Here is a 21,302-nt window from a genome sequence, read left to right as displayed (position 1 = left end):
GAAAATTAAAAGGAAGTATGTTTTCTAAGCCCTTGTATTATCTTTCTCAAAATTCTGCTTCATGGCCTTCTGGCATTTCATTTTATCAAAGAAGTCATGCAGATACTTGATTTCTTAAAAATAAACTTCTTTTTCCTTGTTAGAAGATTGAAGAATTTTTTCCTCTTTATAACTCAAAAATTTACTAAAACAGGGGCACCTGGGTGGCTCAGTGGTTGAGCATCTGCCTTTGGCTCAGTCATGATCCCATGGTCCTGGGATGGAGTCCTGCATCGGGCTCCCTGCATGGAGCCTGCTTCTCCCTCTGCCTGTGTCTCTGCTGCTCTCTGTGTGTTGCTCATGAATAAATAAATAAAAGATAAATCTTTTTTAAAATTTACTAAAATATATCTAGCCATGGGACTTCTTTTACTGAATAGCTCTTAAACATGGTGAACAGCTATTTTAGCTTCTAGGAGTTTTCTTCTACTGTAACAATAACAAATCAGGTTGAAAATGACACAAAATCTATTTTTCACTTTTTTTAAGAACTCATTAAGAAATATTCCTACTTTAAATAATGAGATATGGAAAAAATGTCAAAGCTAAATAAAGGTTGTATTATTTAATTCACAATGTAACTTCCAGTTCTCTTAGAAATCTTGTGTCAAATTCATCCTTTATTTTTCTCTCTGATTTTTCATACCCATTGTGTACTAATGTTTTCTGCTTACAAAAGAAGCCTAAGAAGTTAAGCAGAATTAATGCTCCTGCAGCACGAACACCACCCAGATGTCTCTTGTTTGTTTTTGTTTTAAGAAACCATTATTTACTGAAACTGGCATCATGAAAGCAACAAGTCAGAAGAGTTCCTGCATTTCTAATGACCGCATTAACGAAAAACAGAGCTGCACGCACACACACACACACACACACACACTTACCGAAAATCCATAAAGCAAATGTGCTAAAAATAGGCTGAATTACTCTTATAAAATGATGGAAAGAGTGCAAAGGAAAGATATAATAAAAGGAATACAAAAGAGCAGTAGCAATAGTCAGATAAAGCAAACTCAACCAATAATAAAAATCCATTTTGAAATTAATGGGGAACTAAAAGCAAGAACAAAGCAAGGATGTCTATGCTCTCCCCTTCTCTTTAACATTGTATCTTATCAGGTATCAGTTGATGTGTTTGGACAAGAAAAAACAACCTGCGGCCTAAGAATCAGAGGAGACGTAGTAAGACTCTCCCTATCTGCAGAAGATATGAGAGGACACCTGGAAATCCCCAGAGAATTGTGGCTAAACCAGAGCAAACACCAAAGAATTCAGTACGAAGAAAGATACAGAATTAGTGTAAAAAAGAATAGCCTTCAGAATGTAAAGAACTCTCACAATTCAAAAATAAAAGGATGAACCAATTTAAAAGTAGGCAAAAGAGGGGTTCAGTCAGTTGAGCATTCGATTCTTGATTTCGGCTCAAGTCAGGATCTCCTGGGTCATGAGATCGAGCCCTGCATTGAGCTCTGCACTCAGCAAAGGACTCTGCTTGAGATTCTCTCTCTCTCCCTCTGCCCCTGCCTCCTTTTCTAAAATAAATAGATAAATCTTTTCTTTTTAAGAAAAACATATTTGGAAAATAAAAAGATGATAAAAGTAGGCAAGAGTGTAGAACGCGTCTCCAAAAAAGACCTACAAATAGGTAATAATACATGAAAAAATAATCTCCTTAGCCATTAGCAAAATGCAAGTCAAAACCATCATGAGGTACCACCACCTCATACCCCCTGAGTCAATAAGAATAAAAAAGATACTAGGAAGTGTTGACAAGGAGGTGGAGAAATAGTCTCTCCAGCATTGCTGGTAGGAGTGTAAAATGGCATAGCTGCTTTGGAAAACAATTTGCGACTTCCTCAAAATGTTGAAAACAGAGTTATCACAGGAAAGCACTTCCATTCCTAAGTGTCTGCCCAAGAGACATAAAAACAAACATCCACACAAAAAACCTGTACATGACCGTGCACAGTGGAATTATTTATAATAGCAAAAAAGTGCAGATAACCTAAATGTTCATCAACCAGTGGATGGATAACAAATCGGCACATATCCATGCGGTGGAATGTTATTAAGCTGCAAAGAGGAATGAAGTACTGCTACCCACTACAACATGAATGAACTTTAAAAACCATTTGCCAGGTGAGAGAAGGTAGCCGCCAAAGGCCACGTGCTGTATCATTCAGAAGAGGCACATCTGTAGAGACAGGAAGCAGATCAGCAGGTGTCCGGGGCCGGAGGACGCAGGATATAGGGGGTAATGAGGAGGGGCTGCTCCGTGGGTCTTCCTTTTGGAGTGATGAAAACGTTCTGAAGTTAGGTCATAGTGATGGTTGTACAACCTCGTGATTATGCTACAAGCCACTAGATTGTACATTTTAAACAGGTAACTTCATGATGTATAAATGATTTTCTGGGGGCACCGGGGTGGCTCATTTGGTTAAGCATCTGCCTTCAGCTCAGGTCATGATCTCAGGGTCCTGGGATCAAGCCCTGTGTCAGGCTCCCTACTCAGTGGGGGCTCCACTTCTTCTCTCTCTCTGTCCCTCCCCCACTCATCTCATCTCTCTCTCTCTCTCTCTTTCTCTCTCAAATAAATAAAATCTTTAAGAAGAAAATAAATAAGTAAATGATGGTTCAATAAAGCTATTAAAAAAGTAATAGCCTTAATATGTACAAATAGGAACCAGTTAAGAGATGAGATGAAAACTGCATTTGCAATAACAACAGAAACACTTGGAATAAATTTCTAAAGAGATGTGTAAGATGCACATAAGGAAATTTAAAGTCTCCTGAAAGGCATAAATTTTGATTGTATGCTTTCCCGGTTTTCTCATAACATTTTTGCATATGTGCCTAGAAATATCTAAGACCTCTATTTTGACTGGAAACACAAATACATTTTGACTAGAGAATGTACATTTTTTTTCAAGGTGTAGAAATGAAATGAAAACCTCAAACATTCCTGATAACCTGACCCCTGACCTTTTTATATTTTTCTAACAGATGTTTTTATGAAAATAAGTATTATTCTAAATGTAAACTCTCCCTCAATTAGTGTAGACCACAATATTATAATTGTTTTGCTAATACTTTGGCATCATACATTTGGTTTTGGTTTAAGACTTTTTATTTATTTATTTGAGAAAGAATACATGAGCATGAATGAGGGGCAGAGGGAGAGGGAGAAGCAGACTCCCTGCTGAGCAGGGAGCCTGATGTGGGGCTCAATCCCAGGACCCTGGGATCTTGACCTGAGCCAAAGGCAGATGCTTAACTGACTGAGTCATGCAGATGCCCAACTTTTGGTTTTCTTAAGAAAATCAGGGCCAATTTTTTTCAAGAAAAGAGAGAAATACTTGGTATTTCTTGGTAATCTGGAGTTCCCTTTAACATATTTCCTGACACATAATGATCTCAATTGATACATAAATGTCTTGTTTCATGCAGTCTTACTGTTAGAAACCAAGAACAGAGACCCAGGAGGCCCTCCCATGAACTCAGACAAGAAGACCTTCCATCCTGTGAAGAAAGGTAAATCTCATTATTGTTTAGCTCACTAAATTGACAGAAATGCCAGCCTTATCATTGTGATTTTTTTGGCACCGTAACACACAGTTGCTTAACTGCAGTTTAATGATATCAGATCATAATGTAGCACATTTGCACTCTGCAGAGTTCATTGTGTGACAGGGAGAAAATTTAGTTCCATTATTAATTTCATCCCTGCTAATCACAAATATTAACTGATGCTTCTTAACAAAACATGACGTTATCCTATTTTCATATGATAGACTTTTAAAAATAAAACACAGGGGCAGCCCCAGTGGCTCAGTGGTTTAGCGCCGCCTTCAGCCCAGGGCCTCATCCTGGAGACCGGGGATCGAGTCCTACATCAGGCTCCCTGCATGGGACCTGCTTCTCCCTCTGCCTGTGTCTCTGCGCCTCTCTGTCTCTCATAAATAAATAAATAAATAAAACCTTTAAAAAAATAAAATAGAATAAAACACAGTAGTGAAACACACATGTTTGGTTTTCAGGAAAGTTTTAAAAGTCCATTTTTCTTCTTAACTATAAATTTATGCTCTAATGTAGTATTGTCTTAATTTAAATATTTTGAAAAATTGTTAGGAAGAAAGCACACTACTTTCCATAATATCAGATTTTAAAACTATCTCGTTTTGTTCCTGTATTATCAGTTGACTTACTTTCACTTACCTATTCTAATACCTTTTCTTGGTATTATACCTATATAATTACAGATACTGGACAAGTCTCCTAAAAGCATTGTTCAAATAGGTCTTGTATTAAATTGCTTATTTTTGAGGGGGAAAAAACAAGTAGCCTAAATGGTTACTTAAGTGGTTTTTTTTTTTGGTTTGTTTTGTTTTTTTCATTCTTTTAACTTACTTACCCTTACCCAGATTTTTCAAAGTCTGGGAAGCGTATTAAAATCTTCCACAATTTGGGATCCCTGGGTGGCTCAGCGGTTTGGCACCTGCCTTTGGCCCAGGGCGCGATCCTGGAGACCTGGGATCGAATCCCACGTCGGGCTCCCGGTGCATGGAACCTGCTTCTCCCTCTGCCTATGTCTCAGCCTCTCTCTCTCTCTCTGTGACTATCATAAATAAATAAAAATTAAAAAAAATAAAAAAATAAAATCTTCCACAATTTGGTACGCCTGGCATGCTCAGTTTGAGGAATATGAGACTCTTGATCTTGAGGTTATGAGTTCAAGCCTCATGTTGGGTGTAGAGATATCTAAAAAAATAAAAACTTTTTAAAAATATTCCACAATTTATGAGTTTGTTTAAAAATGGCTTTGATCAGGGCACCTGGGTGGCTCAGTTGGTTAAGCGTCTGCCTTCGGTTCAAGTCATAAACTCAAGGTCCTGGGATCAAGTCCCCATTGGGCTCCCTGCTCAGCAGGGAGTCTGCTTCTCCCTCTCCCTCTGCTTCTCCCCCGCACTCTTGCTCTCTCTCACTCTCTCTCTCAAATAAATAAAATTTAAAAATAAAAATCTTTTTAAAAATAGCTTTTATCTTAAGGCGCTGGCTGGCTCAGTTGGAAGAGCATGCGACTCATGATCTCAGGGTTATGAGTACAAGCCCCATGTTGGGTGTAGAGCTTACTAAAAAAATAAGCTTTTTTAAAAATGGCTTTTATCTTACATATACTGGTATGTTGTATTCTGTACCAAAACTTTGAGGCTCTTCTATCTGGAACGAGAATGCTTCATCTAGGCCTGACTCTAGCCATCCTGCCAGTGTGACCTTGGGCACTTTGCTGAGAAGCCACACTCTGCCTCGGTTTCCTTGGGTGTGAAAATGGGAACAATAACAGTTTATTGTGGCTACTGTCATGAGCCTGGCAAGCATTCGACATGTGTTGGCCATTATTTGTTCTCAAATTCAAGAATATGAAATGACTCTTTATCCAACTTCATGTCTTTTGTTTCTAATTCTACTTAGATATTAATATTATTCTTATTTGCATTTGCCTCATATATCTTTGCCTGTCTATTTGTTCTTAATTTTTGTAATATTTTGTATGTTTCCTAAAAATACCATTATATTGGATTCTGGCCCCATAGCAGTCTCATTAAATGAGGAATTAGAATCCAATGACATTGTGTCAGTTATTTTGATGATAACTGGTAAGTTTAATCTTCTAGCATATTATCTCATGTAATACTGACTAATTACTTCCTTAATTGGAAGTCTACCGACTGAGCCAGCCAGGCACCTCTGCTCTTTCTTATTTTAAAAAAAAATGTACTACCAATTGCTTTTAAGTTTTTCAGAATCATCCTTTTATATTTCTTAAACTGACAGGAGTAAAAAAAAGTATCTTCTGAATCTTCATATTTAAGGAACATAATTTTTTTTAAGATTTTATGTATTTATCCATGAGAGACACAGAGAGAGAGAAAGGCAGAGGGAGAAGCAGGCTCCTTGCTGGGAGCCCGATGTGGGACTTGATCCAGTGACCCCGGGATCATGCCCTGAGCCCAAGGCAGAGGCTCAACCACTGAGCCACCCACCAGGTGTCCCTTAAGGAACATGACTTAGCATACTCAGCCACACCTCTCTGAAAAAAATCCAAGATTTTTATGCAGGTTACTCGAAGTTATTATTTTTATTTTTAAATTATCTTTTCAACATCTTTTAAACATTTTCTTTCAAAACTATTTTTCCTAGTTATGAAAGATACTTTGTTTTCGTACACAATAGTTTTTTGCATGATGAAAAGTCTACCCGCTATAAAAACACTACAAAACCCAAACACTACAAAAGGTTTTCAGTAAAAATTCAGTCTTCCTTTTGTTCTAGACCTCATCCCAGTCTCCAGATAGAACTACCATCAATGTTTTATATAAATAGAAATATATATCTTCAAAGGAATTTTCTATTTATTTACCCACAGTTGTACTGAAATGGGATGATCCATGTATACAGTGAATCTAATTTTGAAACTAACTTGAAACAATTGTTTGAATATCTTTTTTTTTTTCTTTTTTGGTCTGCTGACTCCTCTCTATAACCTACTTTTTCTGGTCTTGAGCCTTTCATTTATACTTCACTGCTGGGTCATTATAATCCATCTTCAAGATACATTTCAAGAAAAGGACATTGAATTAACACTGTGAACCTCTGTATATGTGAGTGTGTTTTTTTCTATGACCTTAATATAACTAGGACAAGTAGCTACATATCAAATTTTGGGGTATACATCCTGTACTCCTCAAAACTAAATACAGAACTTTTGGCACTGTGGCAGAGTAGATAATCAGAGGGCCTTCCCAATGCAGAACAATAGATTTTGCATTATTTTGAAGTTTTTGCATTGCTGGGCTCCTGGAGAGTAAGGAAAATGACAAAGCAACTGAAAAACCAAACCAAATAAAAAATAAGCAAAATCCTGAGTAATGACAGCTAAGCAGAGTTGAAAGGATTTTTTCAAAGAACAAGTACAAGGTAGGGTGAGGACAAGATGTTGAAACTGAGATCCCAGATTATGCCCTGATTTATGAAAGAAGCCTAAGTAGTCCTGGGTCAGTAACACCTCCTAGATCTCAGAAGAAGCCAACACACAACCTCTCTGGAGGAAAGAAAATATTCCCAATTTTGACTCTTAGTTTTCTAAAGATTAAGACCAACCAGAACCTAAACGAAAACTAAAAGGACACAACACACAAGTGACAGTAGAATCAACACTTGGATTTAGTGCCCAAAGGACTTCAGATATTAGAGTTATCTGTAATAAAATATAAAATAATGGTCTCTGAAATGTTTAAACCAATTAAAGATGGGATCACAAAAATAAATGAGTACAATTCAACCATCAGAAGTGTCCAGGAGGACTGTGAAGTTGTACTATAGTTCTGCAAGATGTCACCTTGGGGAAACTGGGCAAATGGCACATGAGATTCCTTTTTTCTTTATGCTTTAATGTTATTTTTCTGAGGCCAGAGGTCCAAAATCAGAGTGTCAGCAGGGCCATGCCCTCTGATGGCTCTAGGGGAGACCCCTTCCTTGTCTCTTCTAGCTTCTCTGGTGGTTGCCAGCAATCCTTGGCATCCCTTGGCTTGTAGATGCATCATACCAATCACATGGCCATCTTTCCCCTGTGTGTGACTGTCTCAACGTCCTGATTCCCCTTTGTATAAGAACGCCAGTCCTTGGGCAGCCCGGGTGGCCCAGCGGTTTAGCGCCACCTTGGGCCAGGGGTGTAATCCTGGAGACCCGGGATCCAGTCCCACGTCAGGCTCCATGCAGGAGCCTGCTTCTCTCTCTGCCTCTCTTTCTCTCTGTGTCTGTCGTGAATAAATAAATAAAATCTTAAAAAAAAAATAAACAAAAGAACGCCCATCCTACTGGTTTAGGGCTCCCGTTAATCACTTCATCTTAGCTAAATCTACAAAGACTCTATTTCCAAATACAGTCACTTCCTGAAGTACTAGAGTTAAGATGTCAACATATCTTCTTTTAGGAGACCTAATTCAACTCATAACACCCTCCTACAAAATAAACACGAGTCCAACTGGTTTTACAGGTTAGTTCCACAAAACAGTTCTGCAATAAATCATTCCAAGGTTGTACGGGTCTTGTATAACTACCCAAATGTGTAAGAAATCAATTCAACAGGAACACCAGACCAGAAGAGGACAGTACAAGAATAGAAAGTGAAAGATAAATCCTGCTCAGAAACTCTGGCCACCTTCAGCAATGTGGATTCGTGAATCTTAGACACTCAGTGTTGGGTGACAAAAGCAATTGGCCAAAGACAACATGGTGATCAGCCATTTTTATAAAGTGAAGGGGGAAAAAAAAACCACTGAAGAATATAGTCTTCAGAGATACGTATTTACATTAAAACTATGAAAAGAAAGCTAGGAGGAAAGAAATTATTTAAATTCAGTTAATTAACATATAACGTATTCTTGGTTTCAGAGGTAAAGGTCAGTCATTCATTAGTCTTATATAACACCTAGTGCTCAGTATATCACATGCCCTCCTTAATGCCCATCACCCAGTTACCCTGTCCCTCCACCCCCCCTCTGGTCCAATGACCCTCAATTTGTTTCCTATGATTAAGAAGAGTCTATTATGGTTTTGTGTCCCTCTCTTATTTCCTCTTGTTTATTTTTCCCTATGATCTTCTGTTTTCTTAAATTTGACATAAGAATGAGATCATATAATTGTCTTTCTCTGATTGATTTATTTCACTTAGCATAATACCCTCTAGTTCCATCCACGTCGTTGCAAATGGCAATATTTCTTTTTTTTTTTTTTTGATGGCCGAGTAGTAGTCCATTGTATACACATACCACATCTTCTTTATCCATTCATCGGTCAATGGACATCTGGGTTCTTTCCATACTTTGGCTATTGTGGACGTTGCTGCTATAAACATTGGGGTGCATGTGCCCCTTCGGATCACTACCTTTGTATCTTTGGGATAAATACCCAATAGTGAAATTCCTGGGTCATAGAGTGACTCTATTTTCAGCTTTCTGAGGAACCTCCCTATTGTTTTCCAGAGTGGTTGCACCAGGTTCCATTCCCAGGAAAGAAATTATTTAATAATTATCACTGCTAAACAGGCTATGTTTTCTGGCCTCAATATAATTAAAATATAAGTAAAAATAAACTAAACCAGGGCGAGTCCAAAATCAAGCACAGCAGTTCCCTCAGGGTGGGGAAGGCAGGAGAACAGGTTGTGGCCATATGATGCCAAGGTAGGTGCGGCTGGTGGTGGCAGCCTGGTTCTCAAGGGGAATGCTGAGTTTATAGTGTGTGTTTGTTATCGTCCTTTATAACTTGCATTTATATTACATGTTCTTTTCCCTTTCTCCTTAAAATTCTCTTTCACATGTTAAAAACCACTAAAGAGATATATAGCCCCACTGCTGTGCTGGAAGGTAGTGTGCTGAGGTCTGTCGCGGATGACAGGGAAGTTTTGGTGAGATGCTCCTAGGATTTTACTTCACTGTTACAATTTTAAAACTTCACTAGGACTCCTAAGATCTAAACAAGAGTGTTCTCAGCAGTTATTCTAGTGACTGGTCTGCAAGCATTTGGGCAGTAACCACACACTCCAGCTAAATGATTTAAAAGTATCATACTCGTGTGTTTTTTGCCAAAGGCACAAGGAAATGAGCACAGCTCTTTCCTTTCCTAAAAGGGCCTAGGTGCACATTTTCATTCTCAGAGGGGAAAAGGGGATGTTTATAGTGAGGAAATTCAAAGTAAAGCAACTACCAATAACATAGCTTCCTCTTGCCCCTTTCTTTCTGTCCCCATTAAGCCCAAGCCCCACTCTGGAGGAAGTCAACGCCTGGTCTCAGTCATTTGACAAGGTAATGCTCACTCCAGCGGGAAGGAATGCTTTCCGGGAATTCCTCCGAACAGAATTTAGTGAAGAAAATATGCTTTTCTGGATGGCGTGTGAGGAATTGAAAAAAGAAGCTAATAAAACCATCATTGAGGAAAAAGCAAGGACCATCTATGAAGACTATATTTCTATTCTTTCTCCTAAAGAGGTACGTACCTGCCATGGCCATGGGTAAAATGAACCCCACCAGCATTGGGTCACATGGCACAGTGACAGCTACTATAAGGTAGAGACGACTCCACCCACACTCATAGTATTTGGATGCCTTTGACCGTGGTCCCACAGGCAGGCTCTCAGTGCCCCGTGAACTCTGTGATAACTTTTGTGCATCTTTCTGGAGAAACTATTTATGACTTTCACCAGATTCTCCAGAAGGGGTAGTCTGTGCATTTTATTGTAAATACTGTTTAAAAACATTATACCCTATAAGAATTTATTTAAATAAAATTATCTTTTTGTTCTGAGCACCAATATTTTTTACAGGTATTTTTATTTCAATAGAAATAGCATTGCTGGTGCGTCTGGGTGGCTTAGTCCATTAAGCATCTGCCTGCAACTCAGGTCATGATCTCAGGGTCCTGGGATTGATTGAGCTCCCTGTTCAGCGGGGAGTCTGCTTCCCCGCCAGTGCTTCCCCCTGCTCATGCTCTCTCTCTCTCAAATAAATAAAATCTGAAAAAAAAAATAGCATGGCTAATATGATATGAAGGTTTTCCCTAGGGTATCCTTCTCTTAGAGCAGAGAAACTGTCAGATGAGGGACATCAGTAAGCTACCATCTGCCATCGCTCAGTTGCTGTTCCTTCAAATGTAAATCTACAGGGTCAGGGTTATCTCAACATCGAGTACTTTATAGCTCTAATTGTAAAATCAGCCATTATGTCCTCCTATGTGCCTCTGAGAATATAGTCAATCAAACAGGGCCTCCCCTGTCAGGGAGCTCATAGTCAGTGGGGCAGACAGGTGTGGAGCCTGTGGTGTGACCAAGGAGCTGGCGGAGTGAGCCATCAATAGAGGGTGGGGCAGGAAGAAGGAAGACGTACTAGAAGAGGCCGTGCACGAACCAAGGATATGAAAAGGAAATCACCAGCAACCCAGCGGGATGAAAACATCCCAGAGGAAAGGACTAGATGTGCCAAGGGTAAAAGCATGCAGTCCCATGATGTGAAAATGTCCACAGTCTGGAATGCTGGAATGTAGCACGTTTACCAAGCTACTGAGGTTGCTGGCAGGCAGCTGGAGGACAGTTCAGAAAAGGGGATGGCCCAAGAGCATCAAGGGGTTGGGGGCCATGCTGGCCTGTTCTAATTGTTATCTTGGGAAGCCCTCGGATTTTAGCCTGGAAGCATCATCAAATTTAGATTTCCAAAAGACCAGTGTGGCTGCAGAATGGATTAGGAGGAAGACACAAGAGGCAGAGAACAGTTAGCAGGTTCATTCCGTAGTGGAAAGAGGACATCACGAGGCCTGACGAGCCAGCTGGGGAGAAACCTGAGCAGTGGGCTTTGATTTGAGGGGGATCCCAGCGTCTGGAAAGACTCCCATATGTCAGGGCACATCAGACAGTGGTGTGATTCGTGGAAATTGGGCAGACAGGATGGGGGTCGAGCCTGGGAGAAAGACCACAGGGCTCAACTTTGCTTACTTAAGTTTGTGTTTTTAAGTTGGAGATACTCAGTGACAGATGTATGAATATAGAGTTCAGAATATCATTTCCATTTTGGATTCATAAAAGCAAGAGAATTTTTGTCCTTTAAGGCTTCTACATGTTCTTATTTTGTCGTGATTTTCCTTCTTATTTTTTGAGACAAGATTTTTGAGATAAGCATCATATACCCAAAAATTTCTTAGCAAATGTGTGAAGCCAAAAGGATATAAAAAGATGACTCTTGCTGCCCAAATGTAAGCATGTATTACTTAAAGTGTAAAAGCTTGACATTTTTAAGAGCTTAGATTTGGGGGTCAGATTCACTTGGGTTTGAACCCTTCTTCTCTCATTTAACAGCTAAATTACCTTCAGTATATCTGAACCTCTCTGGGAGCTCCACTGCCTCATATGTACAATGGGCCATGGCCATTTTCCTGTCTGGGAGGATTAAAGGGAGGACAGGTGCAAAGCCCCACTCACCATAGCACCTGGCACAGTGGTGACACTCGACATGGCCTCTTCATGAAGCAACCCTCTGTGTTCATTCTCTCATCCTGAGCAGACGGACAGGGATGCTCATGTGGAGGCTGGAGAGAATGAAAAAAATTCCATTTGTGCCTTAGCTGTTTGTAAACTAAGATGTTAATGATTTCTAGAGTATCTCCATCGAATTCCCTAACAAGAGCAGAAGATCTCATCCTTCTAGCCAATGATAAGTAGCAAGTCTCTCCTTTGGCAGGAGCAATGTCCCTCAGCACCTCAGCACGGGGCACTTAATCCTCAAGAAGCTTCCACAAAGGGATTGCTTGGCTGAGTGCTGCCCCAGGAATAAGCTGGGGGGGAGGGCAGCAAAGGAGGGAACTCCACCTCCCTCTGGGTAGTTGTGGGAGGCTTCTCCGGATGGATGGGGGAGTGACAGCTAATCCAGGACCTGAAGGAGAAGTCAGGGAAAGGTTATTCTAGATGGAGGGAACAAAGACAAGCTAGTCCTAGCTTGCTTGCTTGCCTTTTTTAAGATTTACTGATTTATTCGAGGGATAGCATGAGTGAGTGGGGAGCAGGGGCAGGGCCGGAGGGAGAGGGAGAGAAAGTCTAGAGCAGACTCCCTGCTGAGCGCACAGCGTGAGGTGGGGTTCCATCTCATGATCCTGAGATCACAAGGCCAGCCGACCACGAACTGGATGCTCAAGTGACTGTGCCACCCTAGCACCTTCTTTCTTTAAGTTTCAAGTGGAATTCCAAATCTTTACATTCTTGAGTGGAATAGTAAGGTAGACCAGGGGAAATTGGTGGAAGCAGAGCATAAAGGCCTCCTAAATTTAAACTTTGGGCTTATCCTGAGCACTTGGACAAGTCAGTGCCAGCTCTGAAGCTGCAGTGTCAGAATGGAGTTTGTACCATAGAAAGAGTCCTCCAGGGGCACCTAGGTGGATCTATCAGTTAAGTGTCTGTCTGTAGCTCAAGTCATGATCCCAAGGTCCTGGGATCGAGCCCTGATAGTTCATTCAGCTCCCTGCTCAGCGGGGAGTCTCCTTCTCCCTCTGCCTGCCGCTCTCCTTGCTTGTGCTCAAATAAATAAATAGAATCTTAAAAATAAAAAAAAAGGAAGAAGGAAGGGAGGGAGGGAGGAAGGAAGGAAGAGCGAGCCCAAGGAAGGAAGGGCCCTCTGGCCAAACAGTGGTGTAAGGCACTCGAGACGGGAGACCAGTTAGGAAGCCAGTGAACAAATCCAGCAGGAAATGGATTTCCCCAAGGGTGTTGGCAGGGAAGAGGCATGAGGTAGACAGATTTGAGAGGTGTTAAAGAGGCAGGTTCCTGGAGGCTTTGAATACAGAGCCAGAGGGAAAATGAGGGATGAGAGGGACTTGGAATTGGATGGAAAAAGTTTTCTTCCTTCGCAAGCTATACAAAAAAAGAGATTCGGAGATGCTGGCAATCCACTGAATCCACGTGAAGTTGGCCCTTGAACAACACAGGGTTAGGGGCGCTGACTCCGTAGTCAATAATCTACGTATAATTTTGACTCCCCGAAAACATAACTACTAATAGCCTACTGTTGACCAGAAGCCTTCCGACAGCATAAACAGTCGATTAGCACGTGCTTTGTACTATCTCCTGTATTCTTACAGTAAAGATACAGAAAACGTTACTCAGAAATGCTAAGAGGAAAATGCACTTACAGTACTCTACTGTATTTATCCCAAAAAATCCACTGTGAGGGGACCCACGCAATTCAAACCCATGTTGTTCAAGGTCAACCACATTGAGTTACCTGTGGGTGGGTACCAGGGGCTTTCCGGGAGGAGAGTAGATATATGCATCTGGAAAGACAGATCACTGAAGTCAAAATTTAATGATTTAGCTAGTCCTATTTTCAGTTTTCTACTAAAGAGCAGCATGTGCATCGTATAGCATTAGAACTATCCCGGCCTCCTGGTGCAGAGATGGTCCCGCTAAGGTGCGAGTTCGTCTCTACAGCCTGTACTCTTGTTTGTCTGGTGTCCTATGGAGAAAGTCGAAGCCCAGTAGCCTCCTCTGGTCTGTGAGACAGGCTTTTCTAGGATGAGCAAAACATCAGAGAAAGAAGAGCCAACATCTCCTAAGGACTTATTCTTTTTTTAATAACAAATTCATTTTTTATTGGTGTTCAATTTGCCAACATACAGAATAACACCCAGTGCTCATCCCGTCAAGTGCCCCCCTCAGTACCCGTCATCCATTCACCCCTACCCCCCGCCCTCCTCCCCTTCCACCACCCCTAGTTCGTTTCCCAGAGTTAGGAGTCTTCATGTTCTGTCTCCCTTTCTGATATTTCCTACCCATTTCTTCTCCCTTCCCTTCTATTCCCTTTCACTATTATTTATATTCCCCAAATGAATGAGAACATACACTGTTTGTCCTTCTCCGATTGACTTACTTCACTCAGCATAATACCCTCCAGGTCCATCCACATTGAAGCAAATGGTATTTGTCGTTTCTAATGGCTGAGGAATATTCCATTGTATACTTGAAATAATTTCTCATTAAATCCCCACCACTATCATCATCATTCTCCCCTTTAGGAAGGAGTTCGTCGGGGCTAAATTTACTTTGCCTAAGGCCCCACAGCTAAGTAGTGATGTAGCTGGGATTGAAACACAGGCCCTGTGCTGTTAACCGTTCCACGGTGCTCGAGTTAGCTTCGATTCACCAGCCAGCGTGACACTCGTTCCCAGAAATCTGCGACTGTGCTCTAGCTGGCGACAGCCTGGGGTCTCCATGTGTTAAGCCCTGATGTTAGGAAATTAGCAAGGGGTGAGTCTGTGCACCCACCCTTTTATTCCCAAAGGACACGGTACAGTCACTTGAAAAAAGGAAAACAATGTTGTGGTTTTCTAAAGCAACGTGATCCCCGCCAGCATCACCTAAAATTCATGAGAAATACACATTTCAGGCACCCCCAACCCAGACCTACCGAGTCAGAAATTCTGCAGGTGGGGGCCAGCAATCTGTTAAACAGGCATTCCTTCTGATGCTGCTGAAGCTTGAAAACCCCTGTTCATTATGTGTTCAACTTCTCTTTCAGCGATTTAGATTTCTGGATGACTTTGTTTGGTTTGGGATTTTTAAGAAACAGAACAAGCCAGGGGGGTTAGGGATGGATTTCCAAAGGGAAAAATATCTAATCCCACTCTTCTTTGTTTCTACTGACAGGTCAGCTTGGATTCCCGAGTAAGAGAAGTCATCAACAGGAACATGGTAGAGCCATCCCAACACATATTTGATGACGCCCAACTTCAGATCTACACTTTAATGCACAGAGACTCATATCCCCGATTCATGAACTCTGCCCTCTATAAAGATTTGCTTCAGTCCTTATCTGAGAAATCAGCTGAAGCCTAGATGTTATCAAATATATTTATTATTAATAAAACAATAAAAGAACTGATGGACTATGTGTAGTACAGGGAACTTAGAGGTAGGAGTATGTTCTGCTAGAGAAATACTTGGGCTATTACTTGGGCTATTTTTTAACAACAGATGCTTCCTTTTAGAGAAAGCTACATATTCACAACGTAAACTGCAGCCACTTTTCGTGATACTTTTGGGGGGGAAAAATGGAGTATGGCTGTCTTAGAAAAAGATAATATATTTACATTTACAGTAACAGCAGCGTGTTGTCAATGGCGAAGGATACCCTAGAAGACTCTCTACTGCCTGGGGCATCTGCGTCCACTGGAGCCAACAGGACTGCTTTCGTTTCCCATGAATGTAGTATCCGATGATTCTCCTCCCAAAGAAAAGGCATTCAAGTGTTTCTTAGCCACTCCTTCCTTCCATCCAGCTATTTTGAATATTTGCTTATTGGTGCCATCGTAGGACCCAAATTCCCATTTTATAAAGAAGTGTCCCCACTACTTATAAAAATGGTATTCCACTTTACCTTAGACTCTGTGTATGTAGATACATATATGTGCATGTGTATCTATAATGGTTCATGTACTGTGCTCGTAAGTGGATCGGTTTCACCTGTTTGGCAAGAGAAGTAGTGTTTAGAAAATTCTTTCGTTGAAAAGTTACCTTTATTTTATTATCAGAATCTGCCAACCTAAAGAATGAATGTTCATAACAGAACCTTCAAATAAGCATATTTTCATTTTGATTATTCAAAGAAATATGGCATTTTCACTCTGACATAATAAAGCACAAGAGTTTTATCTCCATTTTTTTTTCACACGTTAAATATTTGGGAATATAAGATGGAGTAAGTAGGGAAACATACAAGGTAGCATCTAGCTCCCCAGACCCTGTTTTTAGATCCCACTATTTTTACAATAGACAAATGGAGTAGTTTTAACAGCTTACAGGTATAACTAGTGGTTAGTATCCATCAGACATCCTGAAGAAACCCATCACGGCAGTGAAAGGGAAAAACATCCAAAATCTGGAATGGTTGGAGTTGTGGGATTTAGATGTAGAAATTATGTGCGAGGGGCCTGTGGCAGGCTTCCCCTACGGGGGCGAGCTTCCCTCTGGGCCATTCTCACCTGGCCTGGTGATTTCTTCATTACTCAATTCAAGCCTCAGACTAAGCCCCTTGCTCTCATCCTCAGGCAAACATCTTCCCACCTCCTACTAGGGTCCCTACCCACTTCATCTTCCCGTGTAAGCTCCAAATGTGTCTGGATGGGCATTTGTTCCCACCTCTGTCAGTCCAGTCTCAGGGACTGATGTGATTGTTCCTCCTTTTCAAGCCATCAACCCCTTATGTGCTTTCGATGCCATAGTCAACAGCCTCACTTTTTTCACTAGACAGGACATGATTGTGATTGAGACATAAATTCTGCCCTCTAGTTTACATTTAAGTAAGGACAATAGGCGTGTGTGGCCGCTACATTATACTGCAGCAAGTCTTGAGGGGCTACTGGCGGAGGGTGTGTGTGTGTTGGGTCCGAGGTGTAGGGAAGGTTTTTGTAACTGAAGCATCCCCCAAATGAGTCTAGTTGGGGACAGGCAGTGCAGCAAGTGACTGTAAGATGAAGGCGGTCAAGACATCAGAGGGACCCGGGGTGTCAAGATTTTAGGCTGGAGTATTTGGGATTTCCCACACAGATAAGATCGCCAGAAGGGTTACAGAGTGAGAAGAGCTGAGGTAAATCCTTGCAACAAAGAGTCCCAAAGAAAACTGGGGAGGATTTGCCTTCTCGGTTCCGGTAAGAAAGTGGGGATAAGGCAGCACAGGAACGGTCCAGGCACCGGGCACCTAATGGTCCATAAGGCTCTTACCTGGAACTCCGCTCCCTGTTCCCCGCGGGCCCCCAGTGGACGCGAGCCTGCACCCCAGAACCGCCGGCTGCCCTTCGCCTCTCAGCGGGGCGGCGCTTGCTGGTGCCTTTGCTCCTCTCCCGCCACACTCGGGAGCCTCTGCGCAGCTCCCCGCAGGTGCAGGTCCCCTCAGGTGCAGGTCCCCGCAGGTGCAGGTCCCCGCAGGCGCGGCTCCCCGCAGGCGCGACTCCCCGCAGCAGGCGCAGGTACCCGCAGGCGCGGCTCCCCGCAGGCGCAGGTCCCCGCAGCAGGAACAGGTCCCCGCAGGCACAGCTCCCCGCAGGCACAAGTCCCCGCAGGCGCAGCTCCCCGCAGGCGCAAGTCCCCGCAGGCACAGGTCCCCGCAGCAGGCACAGGTCCCCGCAGGCGCAGCTCCCCGCAGGCGCAGGTCCCCGCAGGCGCAGCTCCCCGCAGGCGCAAGTCCCCGCAGGCACAGGTCCCCGCAGCAGGCACAGGTCCCCGCAGCAGGCACAGGTCCCCATAGGCGCAGCTCCCCGCAGGCGCGGCTCCCCGCAGCAGGCACAGGTCCCCGCAGCAGGCACAGGTCCCCGCAGGCGCAGCTCCCCGCAGGCGCGGCTCCCCGCAGGCGCAGCTCCCGACAGGTGCAGGTCCCCGCAGGCGCAGGTCCCCGCAGGCGCAGCTCCCCGCAGACCCTCCTCCCCCTCCCCAGCCAGCGGGTACTGGAGGGTCCAGGCTCTGGAGCTCGACCGCGCGCGCTGGGTGCCCGGGTCGTGCCCGGGCCTGCCTCTTCATCTGCAAGAGCGGGGATACTGGGACCTCACCCCAGTTGCGCGAATTTTTCTCCAAGTGAGATTTATTGAGTAGACTCAAAGGGAGAGGCGGGCGGTCAGCAAAGGGCTGGGCTTGCTGTGCAGACTGAAACTCACCCACGCGGGGCCACCACTCGGCAGGGCAGGAGATTCCCGATCGCCGGGGTGTGCGCTCCAGGGGCCTACTGGGTGCAGGGATCGCTTAGAAATGAATCTTTAGGCGCGCCTGGGCCGGTGAAGGGTCTGCCTTTGGCTCAGGTCGTGATCTAGGGGCTGCCCTCTCAGTGGGGGGAGGGGGGCTGCTTCTCCCTCTCCCTCTGCCCGGTCTACCCCTTATGGCCTCTATCCCTCTCTCCTCAAATGAAATCTGTAAAAAATAATACTTTTTAAAAAAGAAACTAACCCACGTAAAACATACTAAGCAATCACTGTATGTCAGTTATTGCTATTATTCTTTGTCCACTAGATATGGCCTCCGGGGTTTAGGCTCTGGCCTACTTTCCTTACTCATCTGTCCGCTTCCCCTGCATTCTTATAACCCCTTAAATTACGGCCAACACACGTAGGGCTACCAGACCAGGACCTGGTGTAGGCTACCCCCAGCACTGCCCAATCAGCTGCCAGCCGGACATCTCCCCTTGCATATCCCACCACAGAGGATATTGAAATTCATCTAAATTCTGACTTCTCATCCCACTGCCCTCCTCCACTGCCTAGGTCCCCAGTCACCCAGCCAGTCACCTAAGCTATTTACCTGCTAACTTTCCCCTTCTTTCTCCTTGCAAACAGTCGCTAAGCCCTGCTGATCTTAACTCCTAAATATTTCTCATGTCTCCTTCCTTCTTCTGATCCCCATTATCGCACACCTGCCAGTACCATCACCAAGAGCCTCCTACCTAGTCTCTCTCAGGCTTTCAAAATGCCACGAGGTGACTTTTCTTACACACAAATCTCATCACCATCCCTCTGCTCCTTAGAATCTTCCTAATTCCCAACTGCCCGGAGTACAAATACCAAACTCTCAGTACGGTGTGTGGGACCCAGGAAATTGAACAAAATCCCCTACCCCTGGACAAGCAGAGCAGGACTGACTCTATTTTGGGCTGCACCCGCCTTGTGCTGACCTGCTTATTACTTAGGGCACTGTCCCGCCCTAATCAAAGACCAGGACACACCCTATTCGGAAATCCGGCTCAGCGGACCAGCATGACTGTGCAACTTTCTGCGTATCCCATTGGCCACTGGCCCCTATAAAGTTGCTAAACCTCTTAGTCTCGGGGTCCAAGTCCCGGCTCCGCTGTGTCGGGTATACTTGGACCCAGGCTCGAGCTTGTGAATAAACCCTCGTGTGATTGCATCGGTGTCAGCTCCTTGGCGGTTTCTCGGATTCGCGATCTTGGGCACAACAGGTGTATAAGCAAGGGCCTCTATAGTTGGGCTACTGGCTCCCTAGCCAACCCCACACACGGTTTAGACTCTAGAATATATACTTCTAGACAAGTACATTTTCATACCTCATCACTGCTCATACTGTTCATACTTCCTGCTACCCCTACCCCTCTCTACAATGCCACCCTTCACTCAGCTAACTCCTTTCATTCCTTTAAGATTTACCTCACACTACAGCCTCCAAAAAACCTTACCTGACCTCTTGATTTCTATTTCCACTGCGCTGGGTGCCATTCTTAGTATCCCAGTATTTTCCTGTACAATTATTTATCATCTGAGTTTACAAATTATGTTGACCTGTCTTTCCCATTAGACTATAAGCTCCACAGGCATTGGAAATACACTTTGTCCCTCAGATATATATTTAAGAACAGTATTCCATAAATGTTTGTAGAACTGAACTGGAGAGTTATAGCATGAAAGCTGAACTTCCCAGTTATAAAACAAAAATTCCATTCCAAATTTATTTCACGATGTGTCACATCTCAGAAAGAGATCATCACAGCCCATGTGGCTACAGAGTGCACTACTACTACAAACCAATTCGGTGGGTAAATTGCTGGTGACATCTATGTGTATGAAAGAATCCTGAAGCTGACCCAAATCAATGCAATTCTAAGGATTTTAAGAATTCTTTATTCATTTATTCATTCACTCACTCATTCATTCATTCATGAGACACAGAGAGAGGCAGAGACACAGGCAGAGGGAGAAGCAGGCTCCCTGTGGTGAGCCTGATGCCCCTGGGATCCTACCTGAGCCAAAGGCAGATGCTCAAACAGTGAGCCACCCAGAAGTCCCAGGTTTTTAAGATTTTTTTTAAAAAATATTTTATTTATCCATAAGAGACACACACAGAGAGAGAGAGGCAGAGACACAGGCAGAGGGAGAAGCAGGCTCCATGCAGGGAGGGAGCCCAATGTGGGACTTGATCCAGGGACTCCAGGATCACGCCCTGGGCCAAAGGCAGGTGTTAAACCACTGAGCGACCCAGGTGTCCCAAGAATTTTTATGTAAACTTTGAAGAGTTTATTTTGTTGGGATGAATGGCACTCCATTTGGGAAAAAAAGGATATATAAACAAATATAAATTCCAAACCTTTTAAAGATCTCAAAACTTTTTAAAAAGAGAACATTATAAGAATATGGAAGAAAATGTAGGCAATATTCTTGTAGCTTCGGATGGACAAGGTCTTCCTAAGGAAAACATAAAGCCAAGCCAGACAACATAAAATACTAATAGACTGGATATGAAAAATATCATTTAAATTCTGTGCCACAAAGACAACATAAAAAGAATTAAAACACAACTATCATGCTATAAAACAAAACTAAAAAAATCTATGCAGAATGCATTATAACCTACTAAGACAACTCTACAAACCAAAAAGGAAAGATGCAATAAAAACAGAAGGAACAGAAGAAATCAATTGGTTATAAACAAGAAAAGATGAGCATAATAAATACAAGAAGATAATCATATGAACTCAAATTAAACGAGAGAATAGTGGTTGCTCTTTCCCCCCTAGATTTGCCCAAACCAAAAGGTTTGAGAATATCCAGTAGTGGAAAAGGTGTCAGGAAAAGGGCCTTACTGTTGACGGGTAGATAAACTAGTTTGCCTTTCTGATGAGCAACCTGGCAACATCTATCATCCTGAATGTACATATCCAGCAGCTTGTCAGTTCAACTGTTAA

The 21,302-nt window shown here is 43.0% G+C and overlaps 1 protein-coding gene and 1 long non-coding RNA gene across 8 annotated transcripts in view; one reads left to right on the top strand and one right to left on the bottom strand.

Annotated features, from left to right (window-relative positions):
- Positions 1-16,008, top strand: part of RGS20 (regulator of G protein signaling 20) — an 81,535-nt gene extending 65,527 nt beyond the window's left edge. For 4 of the 7 annotated variants that reach the window (XM_026011430.2, XM_072734722.1, XM_072734723.1 and 1 more), the window contains 3 exons: positions 3,487-3,570; positions 9,848-10,082; positions 15,275-16,008. In XM_026011430.2, coding sequence (XP_025867215.2) covers positions 3,487-3,570; positions 9,848-10,082; positions 15,275-15,463 — 508 coding nt within the window. In that variant the 3' untranslated portion in view covers positions 15,464-16,008. The remainder of the gene's footprint in view (positions 1-3,486; positions 3,571-9,847; positions 10,083-15,274) is intronic. The other 3 variants (XM_072734720.1, XM_072734724.1, XM_026011439.2) reach the window with 2 other exon arrangements.
- LOC140595199 (uncharacterized) lies at positions 8,739-14,282 on the bottom strand. Its single transcript, XR_011996665.1, has 2 exons — positions 13,854-14,282; positions 8,739-12,168 (listed from the first exon to the last, which is right to left on the bottom strand). It is a non-coding gene; the product is annotated as an uncharacterized lncRNA (long non-coding RNA).
- Positions 16,009-21,302: the final 5,294 nt, after the last annotated feature.

Source organism: Vulpes vulpes, chromosome 13, assembly GCF_048418805.1.
Source record: "Vulpes vulpes isolate BD-2025 chromosome 13, VulVul3, whole genome shotgun sequence".
NCBI classification, from domain to species: Eukaryota; Metazoa; Chordata; class Mammalia; order Carnivora; family Canidae; genus Vulpes; species Vulpes vulpes.
This window is presented reverse-complemented; position numbering and strand designations above follow the sequence as displayed.